The 23,769-nt window shown below is 35.9% G+C and overlaps 1 protein-coding gene across 4 annotated transcripts in view; it reads right to left on the bottom strand.

Annotated features, from left to right (window-relative positions):
- The window catches only part of LOC124163329 (calcium-transporting ATPase type 2C member 1), a 35,852-nt gene extending 12,588 nt beyond the window's left edge, over positions 1-23,264 (bottom strand). The window contains exons 1-14 of one of the 4 annotated variants that reach the window (XM_046540154.1): positions 23,119-23,264; positions 22,011-22,217; positions 15,627-15,716; positions 14,683-14,780; positions 14,342-14,450; positions 13,916-14,065; positions 10,704-10,772; positions 9,607-9,749; positions 8,605-8,729; positions 5,993-6,090; positions 5,367-5,552; positions 2,316-2,420; positions 2,067-2,226; positions 328-498 (exon numbers count right to left, since the gene is read on the bottom strand). In XM_046540154.1, coding sequence (XP_046396110.1) covers positions 328-498; positions 2,067-2,226; positions 2,316-2,420; positions 5,367-5,552; positions 5,993-6,090; positions 8,605-8,729; positions 9,607-9,749; positions 10,704-10,772; positions 13,916-14,065; positions 14,342-14,450; positions 14,683-14,780; positions 15,627-15,716; positions 22,011-22,190 — 1,684 coding nt within the window. In that variant the 5' untranslated portion in view covers positions 22,191-22,217; positions 23,119-23,264. Of the gene's footprint in view, positions 1-327; positions 499-2,066; positions 2,227-2,315; positions 2,421-5,366; positions 5,553-5,992; positions 6,091-8,604; positions 8,730-9,606; positions 9,750-10,703; positions 10,773-13,915; positions 14,066-14,341; positions 14,451-14,682; positions 14,781-15,626; positions 15,717-22,010; positions 22,218-22,407; positions 22,498-22,595; positions 22,955-23,118 lie in introns of those variants that run through there. The other 3 variants (XM_046540155.1, XM_046540152.1, XM_046540153.1) reach the window with 3 other exon arrangements.
- Positions 23,265-23,769: the final 505 nt, after the last annotated feature.

The following is a 23,769-nucleotide window of genomic DNA, read 5'->3' as shown; positions in this document are numbered from 1 at the left end:
ATCTCAGAGGCACAAATAATATGACCACAAATCTTTGCTTTACACAATTGAGGATTTCAGGCCATTCCTAAAAATTAAATTAGTTAAACCAATAAAGGCCTAAGAAAATAAGCATTTAGATTATATCATTGACACCAGCACAGGTACCACATAAGGAGGATACAAGCTAATGTTCAAAATCTTTACTTTTTTCCATTAAATCACAAGTTACTCGACAGATTTGCACCAGTTTTAGTTCGCACCAAAACAAAATTTTACAAAATTTAACAGCCACAAATAAGGCTACTGAGTAGGTTAGAATTCCTGACTGATTTAAAGCACTCTTACCAATAGCTACAGCTGTCTCTTGAGCATCACCAGTAACCAGTTTAATATTTACACCAGACTGCTGCAGAACCTGAATTGACTCACGGACATTAGGACGTGGAGGATCACAAATTCCAACCAGACCTACATATACTAGATCTTGGAGGGAGGATCCCCGAGCCATTCCGACAACTAGAAAAGAAATTTGCAATATTGAATTTGTTAGAATACGACGCTAGAATCCTCTCTAGCATTACTTTTACGTTTTAAATTTCGGTTCACTTCAGAAATAAAACTCTAGCAGTTAGTCCAACGAGTTAACATTTTATATTCACTTATTCACAGTCTTTTTACCCACAATTCAATGAAACAAACAAAAGACATACAAAAATCATTCTATGGGGCGGGATTAACTCAAACAAATTAGGAACAACAGAATTAGATATTTACGGGAAAATGATTTCTTAGTAGAAATCTAGATATAAAATTACCAGTAACTAATGACGTATCAATTAAATAGGTATAAGAGAAAATTTAATGAAACATTGACTCAATTACAGTGAGTAACATAATGTGACACATTCAAAAACATCAAGTCAAGAATTAAATTGACCATTCCAATAGCAACCAAGACAAACCGAATTATGGATCTATGGATATCATGGATCAATTATGGATGTAAGGGTCTACACATCAGATGAAGCTTGATAATTTAACACATATCATGAGAAGTTATCTTTAGGTATGCCAAATAATTTTCTCACAACAAAACAACACTGATGGCAGGGAGAAAATGTTGCTTTGAATAATATTTTAGAAACATATATGACCAAGTTTTTCAACTTAGGATGAAAATAAATAAAATAAGCAAACAGTAATATTTAGGATGAATTTCTGCTTCTTATTTATCATATTTTTCATAGTGAACAGACAAGGCATGCAATTTCGATACGAGAGGTGATTGCATAAAATCCTCCAGAAATAGAGTGAGACCAGATTTCCTTGAGTCTGACTAACATGCTTCCACAATAATTACCCAGTGAATCTATTTCATTCATTTATAAAACGAATCCTGAAAGCCACCAATATTAGGACAAAAGTACTTACGTATCTTTTGGAAAAAGAGACAAAATTGAACTTTTTCAAAATTATTTTCTATGCTCAAGCCAACAATGACACTACGTTTTACAGCAAGTCACTGCTTCACAAAAGCAACCTCTTTATTAATCCTTATAGTGAAGCTAAATCTTTTTACACACTTTACACTACAGACTAATTCCTTGCAATCCCCTTAACTGAAGCATTATAATCGCTCTAGACAAGATTCAAACCAGCAAAATTTTTGATGTTCTAAAATATGTATAATACCTTTTAAAGATTAATTAAACTAATTAATTGTAATGATTGTTAATTAGAGTATAAAAGTAACAAATGACTTAACTAATACATGGCAGTATTTTCCGAGAAGGAATAAACTTCCGCTTCAAGCAACCATAAAACATAATTCAGAATGAATTTAGTAAATTCATAGGTTTATCACACAGTGTTTTCATTTCTATGAGAAAAAGGTCATACACCAGTACTATCTACTTTAGAGGGAGTGGATTGTCCTTACCAGCCAAAACAAAAGGTTTTGGATATCTCATCCGACTCTCTCAAGTTAGAACACTTTACTTACAAGACATGGATGTTTCTGTATATTCACTTGCATTTACCCAGTTAAACCAAGATATGAATGCTAGAAATATCAAGATTATTACCTCTCAAACCTCTACAGCCAATATCATATGCATCAGCAAGTATTTCTTTCTCTTTCTTTGCATTCAATTGCTGGCTGGCCCCAGATCGGTCAGCATACTTGGTACAGTGTTGCAATACTCGCTCTAATGCTCCCTTGACAAAATATATCTCTTCTTTGCTCTGTTTAAAGAAATATTAGGCACATAATTTACTACAAATTAATTAATTGATACAACAGTAAGAATACTAATTAAATCAAGATAACTGACCTCACTGTACTTCGGAATGCATTTCACAGCCATCATTTTTTGCTCAGAACTGAAAGGATACTCCTGTAAACGCACATATTGGTCAGGTACACCGTACATCCCATGCTGAAATTAAAGAATTAAGGTGAATTAGTTCACTTGAATTAAAGTTTCCACCACTACTTCCCAAAACATTAAACATAAAAAGTTTTTCTAATTAGACTTAGTCAGGGTGTCCAGCCAATAAAAGCAGAAAAATTTATCAATACATAATTTCCTGTTTGCCAAAGAAATATGTACATATTACAATATTCTTGTTAATCCAGATTAATCTTATGTGATTACTGCAAAGGATGGGGATTTTAAAACACCCACAATTACTTTTAAATAACATTATATTTACGTATTTTCAAGGACAAGGGATTGGTTAGTTAGCGCACATTGTATTCAAACTTAAATTCATTCAATGCCCGCCAAGATGCTCATAATTAGATGTTGATGTCGCCTGGCATTCTATTCTTTGTCCTTTTGAATGTACTTGAGTCAAGAGTGCTAGACATTTCCATTCTGTTGTCTTGTCTGACATTCCACGCCTCTATGCGGCAGTAAAAATTCTAATAGGATACTGCCCTTAAAATTAAGACAAACACATTTTAGGCCAGAAAATGGGTATTGAACTGGCAAAATTTTATGTAAAATGGATTTTGAAATAAAAGATATTGAAATTCCCTGGTGAAGAAAAAATTCATGAATAATCCATGCATAATTCCAGGTACTAATAATTCACGCACAATTCCTGATTCTCCCAGTTCCTGGACACCCTGTTAGGAGGTCCATTATAGAAAATAATAAATGAAGACTAAATAAGTAGGTAATCAAAAAATTTAACATGTTGGTAACTTGACAAAGATTATTTGAATATTCCATCATTGGAAAGTTTGAATTGTCATAAATTGGCTTCTAAATATATGTTGAATTGAAATTTAAGTTACATTGGTAACGCTTCCAACAGGTTTCCTTGCATTACTCATTATGCCAACGATAAAGTAGAGCCGCGACATAATAAATAGACATGCAGTCAATGTTTGACATTACGTACGAATCAGTTACTGTGACTTCCAAACATCCTAATTAAAGAAACAATTGTTTTATTCGTCTATCACAAGGATGCCATAATGAAATGCATCGAACATGAACTTACAACAGTTTTGTGGTTTAAGTTTAGCGCAGGGTTATCCTAAGAGTTACATAACCCGGATGACATCTGCCGTGAAATGGTCTACTTAAAGTGTTAGGTCAAACACAAGCACTCTTCATAGATGGATAATTTCCTATGATTTTCCACATGGGCCAATAAAATCACTTGCTACCCTTGATATATGCCACACTCTCCACAGCTATCTAATTTTCCTCGCAAGCAGTTGTAATGACGTCCCAATTTTGTCTTCTGTGCACTGGCACAATAATATTCTCCCCTATTGCCTATCATAACTTTCAATCCGCTGCTCCAAGACTCTAAGCAATGCTCGAAACAGGGAATGACTTTTGAGTTTTTCTTCATTTACTATTGTATAAAGAGCCTTCAATAAGGAGAAAATGCCAAAGGGAACCTACCATTACAATCATTTTGAGAAAATAATTTTTGCTCAGGTTTACATGAAAGCTCATTTGAGAAAAAATAACAAAACCATGACTTTAAGGGCCGTATTCTTAGTCGACCCTACATATCCGTCCCTACATAACAAAAGCCCCTACATGCGTTTCTCAGTCGACCCTACATAAGTGGTGGGGGGTGATTCCGTCGTCAACTTCTCTGAGATGACGTAGATGATGGCGCAGCGCCAATTTTCCATACTGGTGGCGTAATGGGAACTAACTATGAAAGTAAGAAAAGACGTCCTATAATTTTCGGGCGCATTGTTAGGGCAACAGCTCAAGGTAAATAAACAATCGGTGTCGTCCGTCAGGTCGTGTCGGTACCTTAATTATCGCTACAAATACACTCATATCGAGCCAAAAGTAAAACCTTATTGTCTTCAAATTACTTCAAAAGCGGTCTGTACAAGATAGTAATAAGTACGGAGCAAATATGATCATTGACGTGGGAACTTACGTTGCATCATCAAGGTTCGTCGTTCGCTTTTACCTTCCGTAGTTAAGTTTATTATGTGGCATATAGTGGCATGAAAATACGTTTTCTATGGTTGTACGTAAACGAAGTATTGGCTTCCCAAAAGTATACCAAGTGCCAAACGTGAAAAATATTATATATTCGTTGAAACCAGATGCTTGTATACCGCTATATTCTTCTTATTAGTTTGTAGCAGGCGTAGGAATTGTCTGCTAGCAATGATAAGGCACTGTAATGGTTTGGACGATGTTTATTAATCCGTTCCATATTTCAGACTGACTTGCCGGCCAATTCAAATTCAAATTCAACGGCCGAAAGGCCGCAGTATTTATTCTATTGGTGCACTTCCAGAATGTTCTATGTTACTGTTCTTGAACATGAAAGAAATTCTAGAAGGCAAGAAAAAATAAAATAATTACAATTTCCGGCACGGGGAATCGAATTCGGGCCGTCCGCTTGGGAGGCGACCGCTCTACCGCTGGGCTAGCTGGCCTATTGAGGAGATTCGATGATGGAGCGCGATTTATGTTGCCTCCGGGCAAGCGGTGTGGCGGCGAGGCAGGACGTGCGGCCGCCACAAGTTCAGTCAATTTTATAATTTATTTAACTTGGTGGCTATAAAGTGGTAGTATTATTACTTTTCCGCTGTGTTACTGTACATTTTAAAATGGTTTGTGCGAGCTCGTCACCCTTAATATGCATTACAACGTAAATTATTTAATCGAGGTGATCAGCAGACGATATTTGGCCGCCATGTTTTTGTAGGGTGTAGGGTTGGTTCGGGTACCCTACATCAAGTAGGGCCCGTTTAGTTCCAAAAACGGCCATATGTAGGGCTTGATGTGGCGTATGTAGGGTGAGATCGGTTTATGTAGGGGCTGATGACGTATCCAGGGTCGGTTGGCCCTACAGGGTCGACTAAGAATACGGCCCTAACTCACCTTCATTGCCGCAGCAAGTAGAGCACCTTCAGTTGGCTGGCCGAGGAGTGTGTCACCGGTGATGTGAGCATTATTGCATACACAACCAACTTCAAGCAATCGGTGGACAGACTCCCTAGCACGTTCCAGGTTATCACACTTGTGAATATGGATTTCACCATGATCATTATAGCCAGCACCAGAAACCTAGAAAATTCAATTGAAGACCGTATACAAATGAAGTGTAAAAAATAGAAATTGAACTATGAGAAACAGCACAATCTAATACTGCAGCTTTTCAGATGTAGGAGGGCAATTGGATTTTTGTATCAAACAGTGAATCTTCAAGAATGAAAGATGTGACCACAGGACACCACTACATGACCCCAATCGGCTCAAAAGATAAGACACATCCACAATGACTTGAAGTTATGACAAAAGATTTGAGGAAACATACACAGATCACAGTAAACATAAAAAATATTTTACTGACATAAGCAGCCATACCCCATAATCCCTCATTGCAATGTCATTTTGAACAGGCAACGCAGAAGCATGAATTTTTTACCATTCTATGCTCTAGAATATTTATTCTAATCAGAAAAAGTTACCTAAATAAGTTTAAAAATATTATTAAGGTACATTACCTCAGCCTTGTATGCATCGGATGTTATAATCACAGTTACTGTCATTTCATTTTTTGTGATAGTGCCAGTCTTATCAGAGCAGATAACATTGACACAACCTAGAAAAAAATAATCACAATGAAAAATTACAAGGACATACCGTATATCTCCGAATATAGTCCCCCCCCGAATATAGTCCCCCCCCCCCAATTTTGAGACCTCAGTTTTGGGAAAAAATTTAAAATGTAAAGGAAGGCAATTTTTCTGTGGTTAGCAAGTTAAGATTCTAGATTCGATAAAAACTATTATTTTCTGTGAAGATTAAGAACAAATCTGTTCACATATTTTCCATCACAACAAAATAACTATACCTAAAACATGTTGTGATCCATTGCATGTATTAGTAATTTATAGTTCCTTAACCAGATGTAATGAAGAAATGAGAAATTTTTTTAAGTATCCAAGGCTATTGTATTTTTTAAACCTTCACAAATTATTAATATTTTTGATTTCCAAATGACTTCAGACAATGTCAATATATAAGCTTTAACTTAAAGCCCATAAACAGTATTGCATTTGGCCCTGAAACTTCCTTAGATCCAGTGTAACACACCCATCAAGTCATCACAAATCCAAGTGACCTGAAGAATTTAGGAAATCTAAATAAAATTGTGTTAAATAAATTATAAATATTATAAAAATATTGCTATCAAATGCCTGCTAAGCAAAACAATTAAACTACAGCACTTACAAATATCAAAGTAATAAAATTAAGAAATAAACTTTTTCCAACAACATTAAAACTGAAAAAAATTATATCAATTTTCAATGCCTCGTCGCGAATCATTGCATAAGTTACACAAAGAGCTTCTGCTCTGCATTTGCGCACAAATTCGACGATATTTTCCTCTAATTCTTTGAATCTGCCGCATCGAGACCCCCGAAATGACTTCCGCGATGTAATAGCGCTTTGCTAGCGCTGTAAATACTATGATTTACGGCGTATTCTGCAACGGCTATTTTTAAATTGGCATCGAAACTCCGTCTTTGAAGGCCTCTAATCTGCCGCAGGATTGATCCTCATCTTTCTACTTGATCCATCACCTCACTGTTGAACGTAAAATTATTTTTAATAAAGAAAATATCGCGGAAATAATTGCGAAACGTTACGCGACGTAATTTATCGATCCTATTTACCCTGACGAATTGAAGATATTCCTCAATAAATTGATTACACTTTCGATGCTGAGTCGCTGTATTTCGATCAAATGCAGTAATGCCGGCGCTTCTGGTTTAAAGTCGTCGATTATTGCGCCTTTTCAGAAACAAATGCATCACCTATTGCGCATTCTTGTTCTGTGAAGGCGGTAAAGGCAGTGGTTGTAAACACGAACCGCACGGACGTATAGAAGCTACGGACGCAATGAAATGCTAAATCGTCACGAAAGGTTCACTTTATCTGTTTATTTTTCGCAATTATTTAAATCGTGTAGTTATTAAATGAGCGACGGGTACATATACTATTGATTCAATTCTAGTGTTCGATTAATGTAATGATAGTGTGTGTTTAGTTTTCATTTTAATTATTTACTATTTTGCGTCATTAAGTGATCAGTGTCGATTGAATTATTCTAACAATACTTTTCCAAGAAAAATTAGCGGCTACCCGATGGATTCCGTGAAAACGCATATTCGATATGCTATTTGAATCGGAATAATCGTATCTGTACAACATTTGTGGTAAAAATTGTCTTAATTTCCGGTAAAACGTGGCAGTATTTACTAATATCTCCGATTATAATCCTCATAAATATACTCAAATAGAAAGACTACGAGAACATTAGCCATTATGCCGTTATTTATTACTTTATGGTCACCTTTAGTATGCTAAATTGGTTTACACTCGATTATAGTCCCCCCCCCTTACTTTTCCGCGGCCATTTTTGGAAAAAAAGGGGGGACTATATTCGGAGATATACGGTAGTTATACATTTACGAAATGAAAATTTGCATAACTAAGATCCAAGTCCAAAAAAGCAAAATTTTGCTATCTCGTTAGTAGATACATATTTTCATAATCACTGAGGACCTAGAAAAATGTTAACTACACAAGAGGTAAAGCAGCATAAAAAATAGCAAATTTCATGAATTAGTGCCAATTGCCCTTGGAAGTGTTATACCTTGAAAAGTGGTTAAAATAGCCAATGGCATACTCTAACAAAAAATAGGGACAGAGGGTAAAATTTCAAAAATTACTTGCATTTCATAAACATACACCTGACATCATACACTTAATTCGTTAATTTATCCTTAAATAACTCATACTGTTTACTCAAGGAGATCAGTACACATCAGCCACAGCTTGGGTGGAATGCCCAATTGACATTATCCACCTCCTTCCCCAATCTTTAAGACACTTAAGATACCTTAGTCCATCACAGTTTTCAGTCTTAACATTGAATAAGCACAATTGCTTGAATGGCATTACAGAATATAAATACTAAATGGAAGTAATATTTCAGCAGCACGATAAAAAAAATTCTACCGATAATGTAATCCTTTTAAGAAGAGCATGAACACCTGAGCTAAATAAATAAGGGCAAACATTTTTTCTACAGTACATAACTACTTACCTAATGTTTCCACAGTTGGTAACTTCTTCACAATAGCTTTCCTCTTCGCCATTCTCATCACTCCCAATGCAAGGGTCACAGTAACAACTATTGGTAGGCCTTCTGGAATAGCAGCCACAGCAAGACTAGGAATGGAAAGGATGCCAGTCAAAACATCAAGTGAGAAGACATAAAATGAGATAATGTGCAATTCAAATGCATTTAGCAATAGGGAGGGATTGTGAAATGAAGTCACTATCTAATACCAGAGAAATAATTAAGAGGGATTCTAATGACCGAAGACTTACTACTTAATGTTAGACTGTACAAGGAAGCTGGACGAAGGCATAAATGAACAGACAAGAAAAATCTGTTCATCATTTATATTGATTGCATTTCAGATCTCTTTTAAAGGAAACGTCAACCTCAAGAAAATGCTTCTTAAAATATCACTCAGACACAAGAAGGGATAGGATACATTTGCCAAAAATTTGATAAATCATCTACTATTAAATTTGAGTTACATTAGTATAGACTATATTATGTACTTGGCTGGGAGTTGAGAGGGGTTGGTACTATGCTTGTTGAGAGAAGGACCAAAAAAAAAAACACTAAATACTGTACATATTGTGGTGCGTGCACAACCTCTTAAATATACATAGCTCATTCTGCTACCAAGTTCTTCACTTAATTAAGAAAACCTACATTTATGTTTGCAATATGTATAGGTAATCACTGAAAATCTTAATCTAGATCTGATGACCAAAAATAAGGATTAAGTTTACTGAAAATCATGGGAATACGGTAATGCATCATACTAAGTTTAAACTCAAGAATTTCAAGATACCAATAAAATATTTCCTGCATATTCCAGGTGTGACAGAACCATTGTAGGATTTTTTAACTATTCTCAAGTATCCCAGTTTCCAAAGTCCTTGACAATCCTAGTTGTCCATGCACGAATTTACTACATATTTTGTACAGAGGGATCCAATATTATACTATGATGCTAATTCAACTCACCTCACACCAATAGTCATCATGTCCAATATTGGTCTACCTTGAAACCACCCCAGCACCATGATTAGACCAATAATACAGAAAGAATAGAAAGAGAGCTGCTTGCCAAGAATGTCCATGCTCTTTTGCAGGGGAGTTTTAGGAGACTGTAAATTCATAAACAAGTCTATTATGCATGGGTCAAACTGAACAATTATAACAATCCACTAAGAAAAAAGGGAGAAAACAATCAGCTATTTACTAATCCAAATAATTTCATCTGTCACGTAAGCAATCGTATGAGAATATTTGATTGTTAAAAGCAGCAATTTACGCCAGTTATAATTGGCCAAATTTATATTATGCTTTACCTGATTGTTTTACAACTCAAAATTGAGATGGAATTTAATATTAAGGCTGAAGAAAGAGAATGCTGTGTAGAATCAAGATTTTGAAGAAAAAATAGAAATACAAAACGGAAAGGCCTCTAACAAAGATTAATAAAGTATATTACTAACATAATGCACATTTTTACTCAACTTCTAGCGACATTTTTCAAGAATAAATTATTAACTGAACTACAGGTGAAATTTTATGTGAAGTTCATAACACATTATGTGAGTGAAGAAAATTTTAACAGTGCAATAAAGTCCAGACATGACATCCATGATATACATAAATGACAATTTTCTATGCTTATGACCATTTGATAAAAATAACACAAAAAATGAACTAATCTCAGACACTTTCCAAAACTTTCTTTCAAAGACTAAACTTTCCAAAATTTAATGTATCAAGAATAATACTGGAAATAACAAATCTAGCCTATCAAATGCATGAGGGCCACCTTTTTCACTTAGTAATTTAACACAACTATTTTAAACCATAGTATGCAATGAAAACAAGGTAAAATTCAGCTTATTAACGTGGGCTATTGATGGCTTACTTAAATGACAATGATGGGCCATGAGTCTTACGGCACTGTCATTAGAATTTTATGACAAGGATTAGAAAAAAATTTGAAAACATAAAAATTCATAGAAAGTAAAAAGGAAATAATTTTACAATGATTATATTTTACATTACATTCCGAAATCATGTTTTGAGGAAAACAAACATACCTCCTCAGCCTGCATCATTTTGAAGACTTCACCAAACTCTGATTTCTCACCTGTGTTGACAACAATACCCTGCAAGAAAATTCTTTGGTTAGCCATATGGAAGTTACCAAATGTTTTAATTCACTCTTAACGACAAAAGGTAATGAAAAATATAGTGAATTCCAATGAACTACATTAATCAACAGTTTCACATTAAGATTATGTTATACAACTAAACACACAGGGCTGCTGAAGATTGATACATATCTAGTGATGTCATAATTTGATTAAAAAAATTAATAGCAATTACAAATATTCAATCCATTCAGAAAGACCAAGTTTAAAATACCTTCACATCAGAAACGTTATAACTGAACAACCAAAATCAACATAATACAGTAGACTCTCGTTAATAATAAACAACCTTATTACAAAGTAAATCGTTGGTCCCAATGAAAAGGCCTATCCAATCTACAGTAAAAGAATTTAGTTAGTTATTACTAGTTAATACTAAATAGGGTGGTTTCCTATTATTTTTTATTGCCTAAATCGAAAGATTATTACTTTGTACTGGAGTACGTATTTCATGCTTTTAGATTTTAAATGACAATATCTATTTTTCGCGATTAAATAAAAAGTGAAAATTTTCAAGCGCGCGAAAACGCGACGGTGAAGTAGGAATGCTGGGAAAACTCCATGTGACATCGTTCTAGTTCCCGCTGCCGCAAACGAGATGACCTTGGGGCGAGGCTTTGAGCGCTGATACACGCATGATGCTAGCAGGTAGCAGAGTACCGTGCTAGCTGGTAGCGCTTGGCTTAAATAAGGATAATTAATACCTTATCAAACGAAGAAAACTTTCCGACCTTAGCCAGTTTTAATAGGTGATTATTAAGACATGTTTCCCTGAGCTCTGTGCCTCATGCATGCATTCTCAGACGATGTAAAACTCTTATCTACTCGTATAGAAATTAGGTCCCTGTGACGTCAGGTGGAGTGGCATCGCATGGGCGCCTTTTTCAAATGAGGATAAAATTGACCACTGCCATTCGTCTAAACCAGTATTTCTAAAACCAAATAATTTGTTTATTATGAATACACTAATGGTGGTTAACGAATCGCAATCAATGCCTTTCGTTTTCTTTGATGAAGGAAACTACCCTATTTTCGTTATTATGATATTACGAATCTCAGTTCCAGTCCCAGGGGGTACAAAGCAAACTCTTTTACAAAGTTCCACAGACAAGCAACGGTGTTTGTACACTAACTAGCGGAGTTTTTATACACTAAGCTATGTCATAATCATTTTGCTATGTTTAATAAGTTCTCCTCGTCTACTATGCCCAAGAGCCCCACTTTTAGTTCTTTCTCCAGAAAGATATACTTCAGTATCTACGCAAAATAATATAACAAGCTTCATTCCTATGGAATCATGGTGACCCACTCATTACTGCTCTTACATTGGACAAACAGTTACTCTTCCAACGCAAGTTCGATTTACAAACTTTCAGAGCTGCAAACATTTGAAAAATTCAAGGGTGTCCGAAATTTCAAATTTGGCACCTTTCGAGTTGGAGTTTGCATAAAATAACCATATGACTCTGAAGCTATTTTGCAATGCAACTATTAGTACGGGAGATTGAAGAGAAAAGAAATTTCCAAAATCTATGTTTCTGTTGACGACACATAAAAGAAACATGTTAAAATATTTCTTGGAGTGTAGGTCAACGTATATTATGCAAAAAAAGTTTCTGTTTATTTAAAACCATCATCAGGGCTTAACTTTGTACATATTTATTGATTTATTTTTTAACATCAATAAATATATTCAAATTTAAGCCCTGATGATGGTTTTAAATACACAGAAACGTTGGCTATAACTTTTTTGCATAACATACGTTGACCTACACTTCAAAAAATATTTTAACATGTATCAAACGAGGTGAAGATAAGGAGAAAAAAAATAATCGTAAAATAAACGTTAATATGTTACTATTACAACCCTCCAGTCCCTTTTTGATTAGGCAACTTGAAACTTTGCTTGACACCAGTGAACCTTTGTCAACTTAAGGAGCACTCGGCTCTTTACCTCCCAACTCACTATTCCACTTCAATTTATAAATTTATGGGCGACGACTATAGCCTTTAATAAAATTCATCAATAATGGCAGAATTAGATCTTGTTAGATCTCATTCTTGTGATCTTGTGATGTGAGAATCTTGTGTACATTACTGATATTTCATTCCAAAAGCTATGATACCAATGGACGAAAGTAATTTTAGACACATTTGTTCCCAACTCGTGACTCATGTAGCAGTTGACCTCCAGAAATTGAGACATGTAAGCAGGTAGACTGAAATTTGGCAAGAAAGGGGGAGAGGAGAAATAAGTGGGTTGGAAACCAAGGAGTACAAGTGATTTTTTTCTCAACAGAGTTAGGTAAAGTTAATTGTTAGAATAAATACACAAAAACCTGGTTACCAAAGGAAACGAGTGAGTCTCTGTTCTGTGCTGACATCGAGTGGAAAATCAAATGCACTACTAAGCATCTGATTTATCTCGGTTGTTTTCTATACCTAATTTCTGTACCTAACTCAGTATAGAAAAGAGAAATCACTTGTAACCCTTGGCATCCAACCCACTCATTTCCATTACCCTTGAGTAACTTCACATTTTCTTTCTGAACTAATGATTTATAGTCTCCATGACATGAACCTCAAGGAAGCAATGATTCAGGGCCTGTTAGTTGGCTCAGAGAGGAAAAAATTGTCATAGGTATGGGCCAAGGGCTTATGGAGGGAGATAGTGGATTTTGGGAAATGTGCGACCAAGTGACTATCTTAGGGCACTGAGCTTCCCAGATGGTAGTTCCATCTCCTGAGGAAATTCACACTTATCTGCCTGCCGTACTTAGCCTCAATCAACAAATTTCCAAGGTAACTTAAACCAAACAAGCTCCTTGCATCAACAGTTCACATTGCAGCATAGGAAGCCACTATCACCATACGAGTAATTGACATGTTTTGAAGAACAGATTACACAACTTCCAAACCAGCCACTTGCACTCATCCAAAAGTAGCTCGGTGGAAAAATAGAAATTCCTTGCAAGGGTTTGGCTGCTATTTATCTGAACTACATCCACAAAGATATCATGATCACTTCTACATGCAGTTACACCAAGAAACCTCAAGGTTCCCTGAGTCACAGGAAATTATGAAGACTACATTTTTACCTTTCCATTTCCACAACGAACGAGTGTACCCATGAATGCAATATTATCCTTTGAAGTATGGCCATTGCTTTTCAACACCAGTGATGTTATTTTAGAGGCTGGTTCAGTTTCCCCAGTAAAGCTGCTCTCATCAATGGCTAAGTCAATTGCCTAAAAAAATTACATGAATGCAAACATTTTAGCAGACAAAATTATCAAGCTTTTCATTATTTAAAATTATCATATTAATGATTTTTGGTGAGCATGCTAATTCTTTACACTCACCACTATATTGCAACTATACGTATTTCACAAGGAACACCATGATTAGGAAGAGACAACTGCTTATGAGACAATGTCATGAAACTCTTAAAGGGATTTTTTTGAACTTGGACGGTGTAAATAGCAATCATAAAACTTCAAAATAAATGGCAAGCATGAACATACCTCAAATAACCTAAGGTCTGCTGGCACTCTGTCACCAACATTAAGGTGAACAATGTCTCCAGGAACCAAATTTCTGGCCAAAAATGTTTCCAGGTTTCCATCACGAAGACTGAAAAATAACAGAGGCATCCCCAAAGCCAAATTAGGTATGCCAAAATAATCAACAGTATACACTCAAAAAATAATTTTACATTCAAATTTATGTTGACTTAAAGCACAAGTTACATCTAAAAATTGAATAACTGTCAATTATTGACTCCTTCATTAAATTCAGCAATTTTATAGATGACATGATTGATAAGAAAAGCATGTTAACAGAAATGGAAAAGATAGATGCTCACCAATGGCAAGTTGGTGGCACAAGCTTAGTTAATTCTTCCAAGGACTTCTCAGAACGATATTCTTGCACAAATGCCACAGTGACTACAATTATAATGGCCTGAAAAACAAATGCAAATAAGGATTAAATTTTGCAAATATGTACCAATAAATATCTAAAATTAACTTATACAACTACAATTATTCTCATAACTAATGGCAATAAATAAAATAGCCATTCTAGTGCAAAGGATATATTGGTTTCACCTCCCCATTCCTTCACCAGAAAAATAATGATTTAGGACAGTGTTTCCCATAAAACTACCATTTTCTACATTTAGCGCATTTGTGATGCATTAGAAACCAAAGTCATTGGCACCAAATCATCGAGTTAAGAATGATGGCTTATTCAGCATGAGAAAAAACTACTTGTGCGCTGGAACTAGCAAACTGAACATGCAACAATGACAAGAAGACCATGTCAGGTAAATTGAGAGGAAAGAAAAGGACCACAAGATGCAAAAACGTGTACTGAGGTTGTAGGTAAAAAATATAGTGGAAAAATATTACTTACAAAACATTTAAATTTTAAAAAAGTAATTTTTCTGACACAGAAAAATTTGGAAGACATTGTTAATTGAAAATTTAACACTAATAAAGACAAAATAAGTTGCTACGTTTAATTCGAAGAAGTTTAATCATAAAATAGCAATGAATTGTGCACTTTCAAAATAATAAATGCAAACGGGTCAAGTTTCCTAAGCTCAGTTTTACTCTTGTCAGAGGTAAGGATTTGTCACAAAGAAAAGAACAACATTGATAAATATGCATGAGTTTAAATTTTATGAGTCTGTAACACACTGCTTCTTTTATGTCGACCCCAAGTCCACACTCGATTCAATTATTTCATAATCAAATAAATAGTACTCTAACAAACTGGGATACTGATACATAGTGAGATACATACCACTGTTATACTGACGGCATCATCAAACTGCTTCATGCACACACTAACAAATGCAGATGCTAGTAGGAGCATTATCAGAGGATTACGGAACTGTAAAAAGAAAGAAGTGGTTAATGATAATTGGTACATGAAGCAAATACAATAAACATGAAAAATATAGCCACGACCATAACAGAAAGCTCCTCCCATAGGCAAATTTAGCAGTTTGAAGTCACAAAAAAGGTCCTAACAATGTTCCTCATCAAAGTTCCATAAATTTCAATAATCATAATCTAATTCATGCATAAAAATCAAATGGCATCCGACCCTCAATCACTATATAACCACTGAAAAAATATGAACCCAATTTGGAAGAAAAATATTTGATACATCTGGTTCACACATGTGCCTCAACGCCCTAAAAATCCCTCAAATTGTCTTTTGTTGTCAAACTATGGCCTAAGTCAAGAGTTTTTTTCCTGCATAAAAGACATGCAAATCATGCCTACAGTATAATCTCATTTTTCTAAGCATGGTTATGACCAGGATCATTCCACAAAGGATTTTTCATAAAAACAGCATGTTATTTCATTGGCCACGGGTTTTCTGCTTTAAAACATGTATAAGTTCATATTACTCTGAGGTGTGGAAGGACAAGGCTGCGACTTTTTGATAGCCCGTAATTATATCCCCAATTCAATGCAACACACCCACTTTACCAAAACACCAGTCGAGATCTCTTATTTTCTCTCATATAAATTGATTGTAAACACTTACAGGTAGAGGACGGGAACATTATGGTCAAGGTGTGAATGCTAGCTCATCCAACCATAATCAAAGCCCATCATTATTTAACTTAGGAGAGCTTGCAGGAGCCAGTGTGTCACTGTGAGAATGCTCATGCCCTACTCTATGATCTAACAGAGTAGCATTACTATGACATGATGACAACTTCATTCAGGGCTACGTCACATAAGATATCTGATCACCTCATAGAATCCAATATGCATAGTGAGGTTAAAAAATTGAGCTTAAAAATCGAATGGCCAGTTTGTGTTCACCATTCTGTCTTTGGTTAAAATATGAATGCCCCATGCATCTACTAACAATAAGCCGAACCTCTAATTCATTCAACCATACTTCGTATTCAGTGTGTGGGTCAAAACTAAACTGTTCGAAGGTGAAGCACGTGGTCCCTCCAGTGCGAAACATCTGTTTTGTTTCGTCCCAGAGATTTAGTTTAGTTTTGAACCAAAGTAGTTTTGACTCTGATTTTGTTTCCACCCCAAGTATAGCTCCCCGGGTTTAAATCCATTTCATTTTGTTCCTACATTTCACTTCCGGGAACGAAACTATTGAAATTTTACTGGTTTTGAATTTCGTTTTGTTTCACTAGCCATCCCTGGTCACAAGTGAAAATGAGACCCTTAAGAGGCAAAGGTCTGAGAAACCCATTCTAATAAGCTTTATTGGTAGTAAAAGAAATTTGACAAAATTCACTACTCTAAATTTTATTATTTTTTATTGAATGCCAATATCGAGTGGACAGCACTATTGGTATGAATTGTCCTCTATTGATCATGGGTCCTCAAGCAGAGAGACCAAAACATTATCCGTTAAGTCAATTTCAGTGCATAAGAAAAGAGCATGAGATAAAACGGAACGGAGAGGATGAAATATCAGAAACATGCAACTAAGTACAGCTATACATGACATGATTCTAGTAGACCCTTGCCATATTTCAAGATTCAGGAGAAAAAAATTAAGAGATACTATTTTTCAAGTGTATAGGTTTAGGAATATTATTTTTCCCCAAACGATAAAGGACTTCTATAAGTGCTAAGTGAAACTCAGTATGTGTATTTCATTTCTCCACGGTCAATGGCTGGAGTTAGAATACCCACCACACTTATGGTGGTCAGCCTGGTGGCATGTAAATGTAGATATTTTACAGAGGGCAGTTGATTGAGGGGTATTGAAATAGCTAATTTCAGTTTTCTTCGAGAATCTTGTGAAGGCACTGTATTATTTATAATTTTATTTCAGCCACTAGAGATTTCACCAATCTTAAGTATTTTATTAGGCGTGCTGGAGCAGATTAGAATAGTTGACATTACTAATCTAATAAAATATTTTGCAGTCACCTGCGCTGAATGAGGTATGGAATTGGGAAGAGAATATTAGACCAGTGATATCATAATTGAAGAGTTTGAGGCCGTATAGCCCTAGAAAACAACTCTAAGACATTCCACAAGTAATACTTTGCAAGGTAGGTATTGAGCTTGAGATTATAACCAATAATTTCCGTTATTTAGGAAGCAGTACAAGAGAATTACATAGAATTACTGGATATAAAAAAAAACTAATTCCAGCAAAACTCTAGACCCTACCTTGGTGGGTTTGGCAAAAAGCCTAAGCCTTGGAACTTGGCAGCATAAAAGTAACCCCAACAGAATACACCTTGGTTCCCCATGGGAATAAGAGCAGGCAAGCAGATGCATAAATAGAAACCCGTAACTAACTCTCAGCAAGAATATTCATCAAAAAACTGACGTGGGTTCAAGCACATTCAAAATTTAATAAAAATTCAGCATACATACAACTATGAAACTGCAACAGTTGAGCACGAGTTAAAATTAAGTGCCTACTGCACTTTAAAAGTATGTATTTTAAAAATTCTCATGTAGAACAATAAGAGGTTCGTAAAAGTACTTCAGTCTATCTCAAAACAGCAGTTTTTATCTAATCTATAACAGGCTAATCCAGATACATTTCTTCAATAGTAATGTTTGAATTTCTGTTAATTCTGTCCATTAGGAATAATTTCTAGAATTGGACCCGAAATTGTTTCAATTGAGACACGGTGCCGAGTAAAAAAATCAAAAATCTGTCAACATTGCAACCGCAGACCTCGATATTAGGGTGGGCGATGCAAGTACGATGGAACGGATCAACATTGACACCTAACTGATATTTCAAAGGAAATCCCAAAATATCGATTGTTACAGAAATTGCAGGATTCCAAATCACCGCCCTTTAGTGAACCAAGACAGACACAAAGGTGATGGCATGTTTATTTTTACTTGGCCTTATATCAGCGGACTACTGGACTACAGGCAAGTGAGGGGTCAAGTTAAGCCAGACTCAGCCAAGAGAGAACTAGTATACGATTCTGCAGGCAACTCATTTGAATAATAGTGAAGAGATTTGATGTCTCCATGCTTCTGGGTTTCACCGCGTGGATTTTCTTTGCGACGACAGTTTCTCCGGTATTCCAACCGGTGTCTTCAGGTAAAATCAACCTGAAGACGCCAGTTGGAATACCAGAGAAACTGTCGTCGCAAAGAAAATCCACGTGGTGAAACCCAGAAGCATGGAGACATCATCTAGACAACGCCGCGGAAAACTACGCATCGACTTCAAGTGAAGAGATTTATCAATGTTTTAAGTACGGATGTTGAATGTCTTTCTCAAATTCTCTATTTTACCTGTTACCAATACACGTGCAACTAGTAATGCTTGATTTTAGTCATGATGCCTTTTCAGAGCATAATTTCAAGGCCTGAGTCTTAATAGGTGAAACATGATATTCCACTGAACACTTAATGTTGTTGACTAGATCTACAAATATTTAGGCATAGTTGATAGCTGACTAAATATTTTCCTCCTTCAAGGCAACAACAGCCCTCATACTGCACACTTTACTAACAACCTTATGAGGATATATTGAATAACACAGTAACCCCAAACATACCTTCGGTGGGACACACAGATTTATTGTTTGGTAGAACGATGAACAATACTGCAATAGAGTACCGAATCAGACTAGTTTGTCAAGGCTCACTAATGCTGCGTTAAAAGGTACCAATCCAGGGTACCATTACTCCTTAACACGTTGCGTACCGGGGTATGTATTTAAATTCCTAGGTATGCCGATTCTGGGAAATATGTGCCTATTAGGGTGTAATGCCTTTGGTTTAAACATGGTTAAAAAGCTAATGTTTAGAATATAACTTTACCCAATCAAACGTTATGATGCATCAATTCATTATGAACAACGAACAACAACTGAAAACGTACAAACGAATACGTATTGTACGCTTTGAAATTGTTTAGGTTGACGCACCTAAATGACGAGAATCTTCGTCATCCACCCAGAACGTTCGGGAAAAAAATGACGAGAATTCTCGCCATCCGTACGCAACGTGTTAAGAGCAAGTCTTCCAAACTTCCTTTCCCCCACATAAAGCCTCACCGGCAGCCGAACACATTTAACAAATGTTGAGTGCAATCCTTGGAGAAATTGCTCATTCTACCTTCTCACTTGCTACGGGTAAGATATTGCCATACAACACACCCTGTCAGTCCAGATCTCACCAATAATTACTATCATCTTTCTACCGAACCACTGGAGTTTTTCAAATAAAATCAATTTTTTGATGATGAAGAGGTGAGAGACTCTGACTGAAGGAGGTTGAGCCAGAGTTCTTTGACACAAATGCCACCACAAACTCACCAAAAGGATTGATCAGAATGGCAATCATGCCGTAAAATGATTCAGATTTGTCTTAAGATTCCTAAATTAAAATTCCCACTCTCTTCCCTAACTAAATCCTTCATTTACTTTGACTTCTTCACTCTCTTGTTTATTAAATAACATTATTGAAGAGTAATCAATAGATTCAATGAAACGATAGATTATTTTGGAATCCCATTTAAATTAATTTTAAAGGCTATTTCTTTATATCTAACACTTAGAAAAACTGTTGTAAATCTAACCAAAACGTCAAGCTCTCGAATAGCTAAAACAACTCATCCGTTCTTTCAAGTCACACGTCATAACATAAATTTCCCGCATGCCATGGAAAAGATTGCCAGGTCCCGACTCATTTCAAGCCCTAACTTTTTCTGAGTACCTGGATCTGTATTTATGGCAATATTCAATCAATATAACCTGAAGAGTGTCTGAACTTGGTAACTATCACAGTAATTGTAAAATTAACATAATACCTGCAAATCAGTAATATTGCTAAAATACAAGCAGTCGAGATTATAACCAATAATTATAGAAGTGATGTGACATGAATGTGCATTATAAGCTTCAATGATGTTTTCCACAAAATAGGTAGAAAGCTCGATCAGTAGGGTTTGAGCACCACAACTGTGACAAATTCTATTGCAGAATAGCAGAATTCCATAATGCGTCATTATGACCCCTTACACTGCAAATGATAGATCATAATATAGAAAAAGCCGTAGAAAAAAGGACAGACCAAAAAAGGACAAAACTTCATATGGGTAGACTGAGTCCCACATTATAAATATACAAACAATTCAATCCTGCCAATTTTTCAAATAAGCGTGAAAAAATACGAGACAATGGGGAGGGGTCATTTTGACCCCTGCTATGCTTCTAGAGTTAAAGCACAAAAGCCAAGCAGAGATGAAAAAAATAAACCAATGGATATGCTGAAAAAGACAAGCTCAATATTTCCAATTAGATAAATCACAGTATGCTGGTGGGTGGAGCATTAGGGTACGGATCTAAGGAACCAGGGATGATTCCTGGGCTTCAGGCACCGCACACTTAAGTCTGTGAAACATGAATTGGCAAAAGGCAAAGAACTTGCTCCCCTATTCATCGTGTTTAAAATTCTCTACCCTCAACAACACAATCCAACTTTACCATCAAACGACTCAGTAAGTATTCTGCATGAAGACTTGAAATTTGTTAATTGGCTACGCCCATCGATATACTTGAATTTTTTTAAGAGACAAGAGTGATAATATGGCCATAACAGAGATTAAACATAAAATCGAACAAAATATGAATGAAAATAGCAAATGATTCGAGAGAAACAGTTTGAAATCACAAGAAATTCACGAAGTGCGTTTAATCTCTTTTATACATTTCTGTTCACAAAAAATTCACCTTGACTCCAATTTTGTAGCCAATACCTAGCATAGCTAATTCACTCACTCCCAGAAGCATTCCTTAATTTGGCATTGATCCTCCATGATAATTTGGAGTAAGTTCCCTATGTATACTATTTCGAATAACTTTATTAATCACAAAACTAATTAATTCACTATTAAATTGGGTAGAAAATTCATGTTCCTTAAAAAATGAAATACCATCTCAAACCTTAAGTCCAAAGATGGCTAAGAAAAGCTAACAAACTTCATTCACCAAACCCAACCCGGCACTCCCTTCTCCAAATAATTCAATATACATTATAAATCAAAGCATGGTAATGAGCATAAGCGGATTCACCATATTTAAATAAACAAATAGAGCACAGAGGGAAGACTAATATCTCCGCATACTTATCCACACAATCCTGGAGTATAAGTAGCTGTATAAAATATGCAGATTGAAAATAAGCATTGAAAGAAAAATTTCACCTGCTCAATGTATTTCTTCCAAGTGGGATCATCTTCCTTAACTGTAAGTTCATTATATCCAGCCAACTGCCTACGAAGTTCAGCCTCTCTCCACCTTAAACCATTTCTTATGTCTGCTCGAAGGCGGGCACTAACTTCTTCCACTCCGAGTGTACTGGCGTCGCCGGTTTTTAGCCACATGTCTTCAACATTTATATTCGCCGATTCCTGAAAAACACGGGATGAAATAGCTTTTCACTTATGATATAGTCAATGCTAAGGGTGGGCACATAAGTCCATCAAATAAAAACAGACAATCTGCAATATATAACTGAAGCACAATTGGGAATAAATTAACACAAAGGAAGAAATAAACTTAAGGAAATGTGTTATTTAAAATGCATGAACTTCTATTTACAGCCATTTCAGCCGTCATCATGTGACACCCGATATTGATCCGTCGAAATGAGAACACAACATACTACGCTGAACTACCGAGGAAGACTAACATCCTTATCAAGCTTCACAATATTTTAACAAAATGCCTGGGTTTTAAGTCTTCGGAATCGACTGGGTGAAGCAAATCAATAAGCAAGCTCAGCTCACCTCTTTTTTTTCCGGGCTCAAGAAATTATCTCCTGCATACTCCTTCCCTTGATGTATAGGTGGTATTTTCGCGTATTTTGCATTGTTAGGATGTTTCATGGTAATTTGACTTAAGTAACCGTGGTAAGGAGCTAACCCTAATTACATTAATCCATTACTAAAGGGGCGAGTACGACTAGAACGTTCTCTGCGATCTCCATCGACTGATGTTCTTCGGTTCTGAACATGCGCACTTGAAAACGTGGATAAAATAAACGAAAATTGCGCTACCCGTACGCTATTTGTCCCTGTTGTCCATTGCTACCTGTTTCCCCTGTATGCCCGTTCACGCGAGAGATATCATATCTCGGTCCTAGCAAGGCTAAATGTATCAGGCTTTTCGTAATTAATATCGCCGATAGCCATGCCATGTTGCTTTGCTTTGATTGTGTGACTTCGAGGTTACACATCGTATTTGACATTTAAATAAAATTTCCTTTACGTCACCGACCAAGTGACGCGTTTAAATAGGATTGTTACTCACCCAAAAACAGGAAATGACATATACGTTTTAAAGTATTGTGGATTACAGCATCATGATACTTCCAGACTTCGTAAAAGAACGTGCCTATTGGCCAGTCGGCGATAAATTAGCGATTTTGGTCTGCTAAGTGATCACAACAAGAAGTGACGGCCGCAGTGGATCTACGTTCCGAATGGCCGTTATTGTTGACTGATTGTGACTGACTGATTGTCAAATAATCGAACGTGCGTCATAAGTTGGTCTTAAGTAAATAATATTATGCGTCGGCCAATGAAAATTCTCTTCAATGTGTTCCTAATTATTTTTCGGAATAGCATCGATCAATTATTACGATGACAATTGTTTTCGGAGAACTCTGTAATGATTTAATTTAAAGTAGAGCCATGAAATAAAGAATAAAATTCCCCCTAAAGAAGAGAATGTTTGCATATTGGTACGCAATACCATATCGTCTGAAAATTCTCGGGAACGGTGCAATTGTTGCGCCCGTTTTGACACCTGTTAGTCTTTACTTCTTTCATTGTTGACGTGTGGCCTCTGAGCCTTCACGTCAACAATGGTGTGACAATAGATAAAGATATTAAAACCTCGATGATTGCTCCTTACAATCGATCGATCGATCGATCTTACAGCGGAATATGCTTCTGAAAG

This window comes from Ischnura elegans, chromosome 8, assembly GCF_921293095.1.
Source record: "Ischnura elegans chromosome 8, ioIscEleg1.1, whole genome shotgun sequence".
NCBI lineage: Eukaryota > Metazoa > Arthropoda > Insecta > Odonata > Coenagrionidae > Ischnura > Ischnura elegans.
Note: the sequence above shows the minus strand (reverse complement) of the source record. Positions and strands in the feature narration are given on the sequence as shown.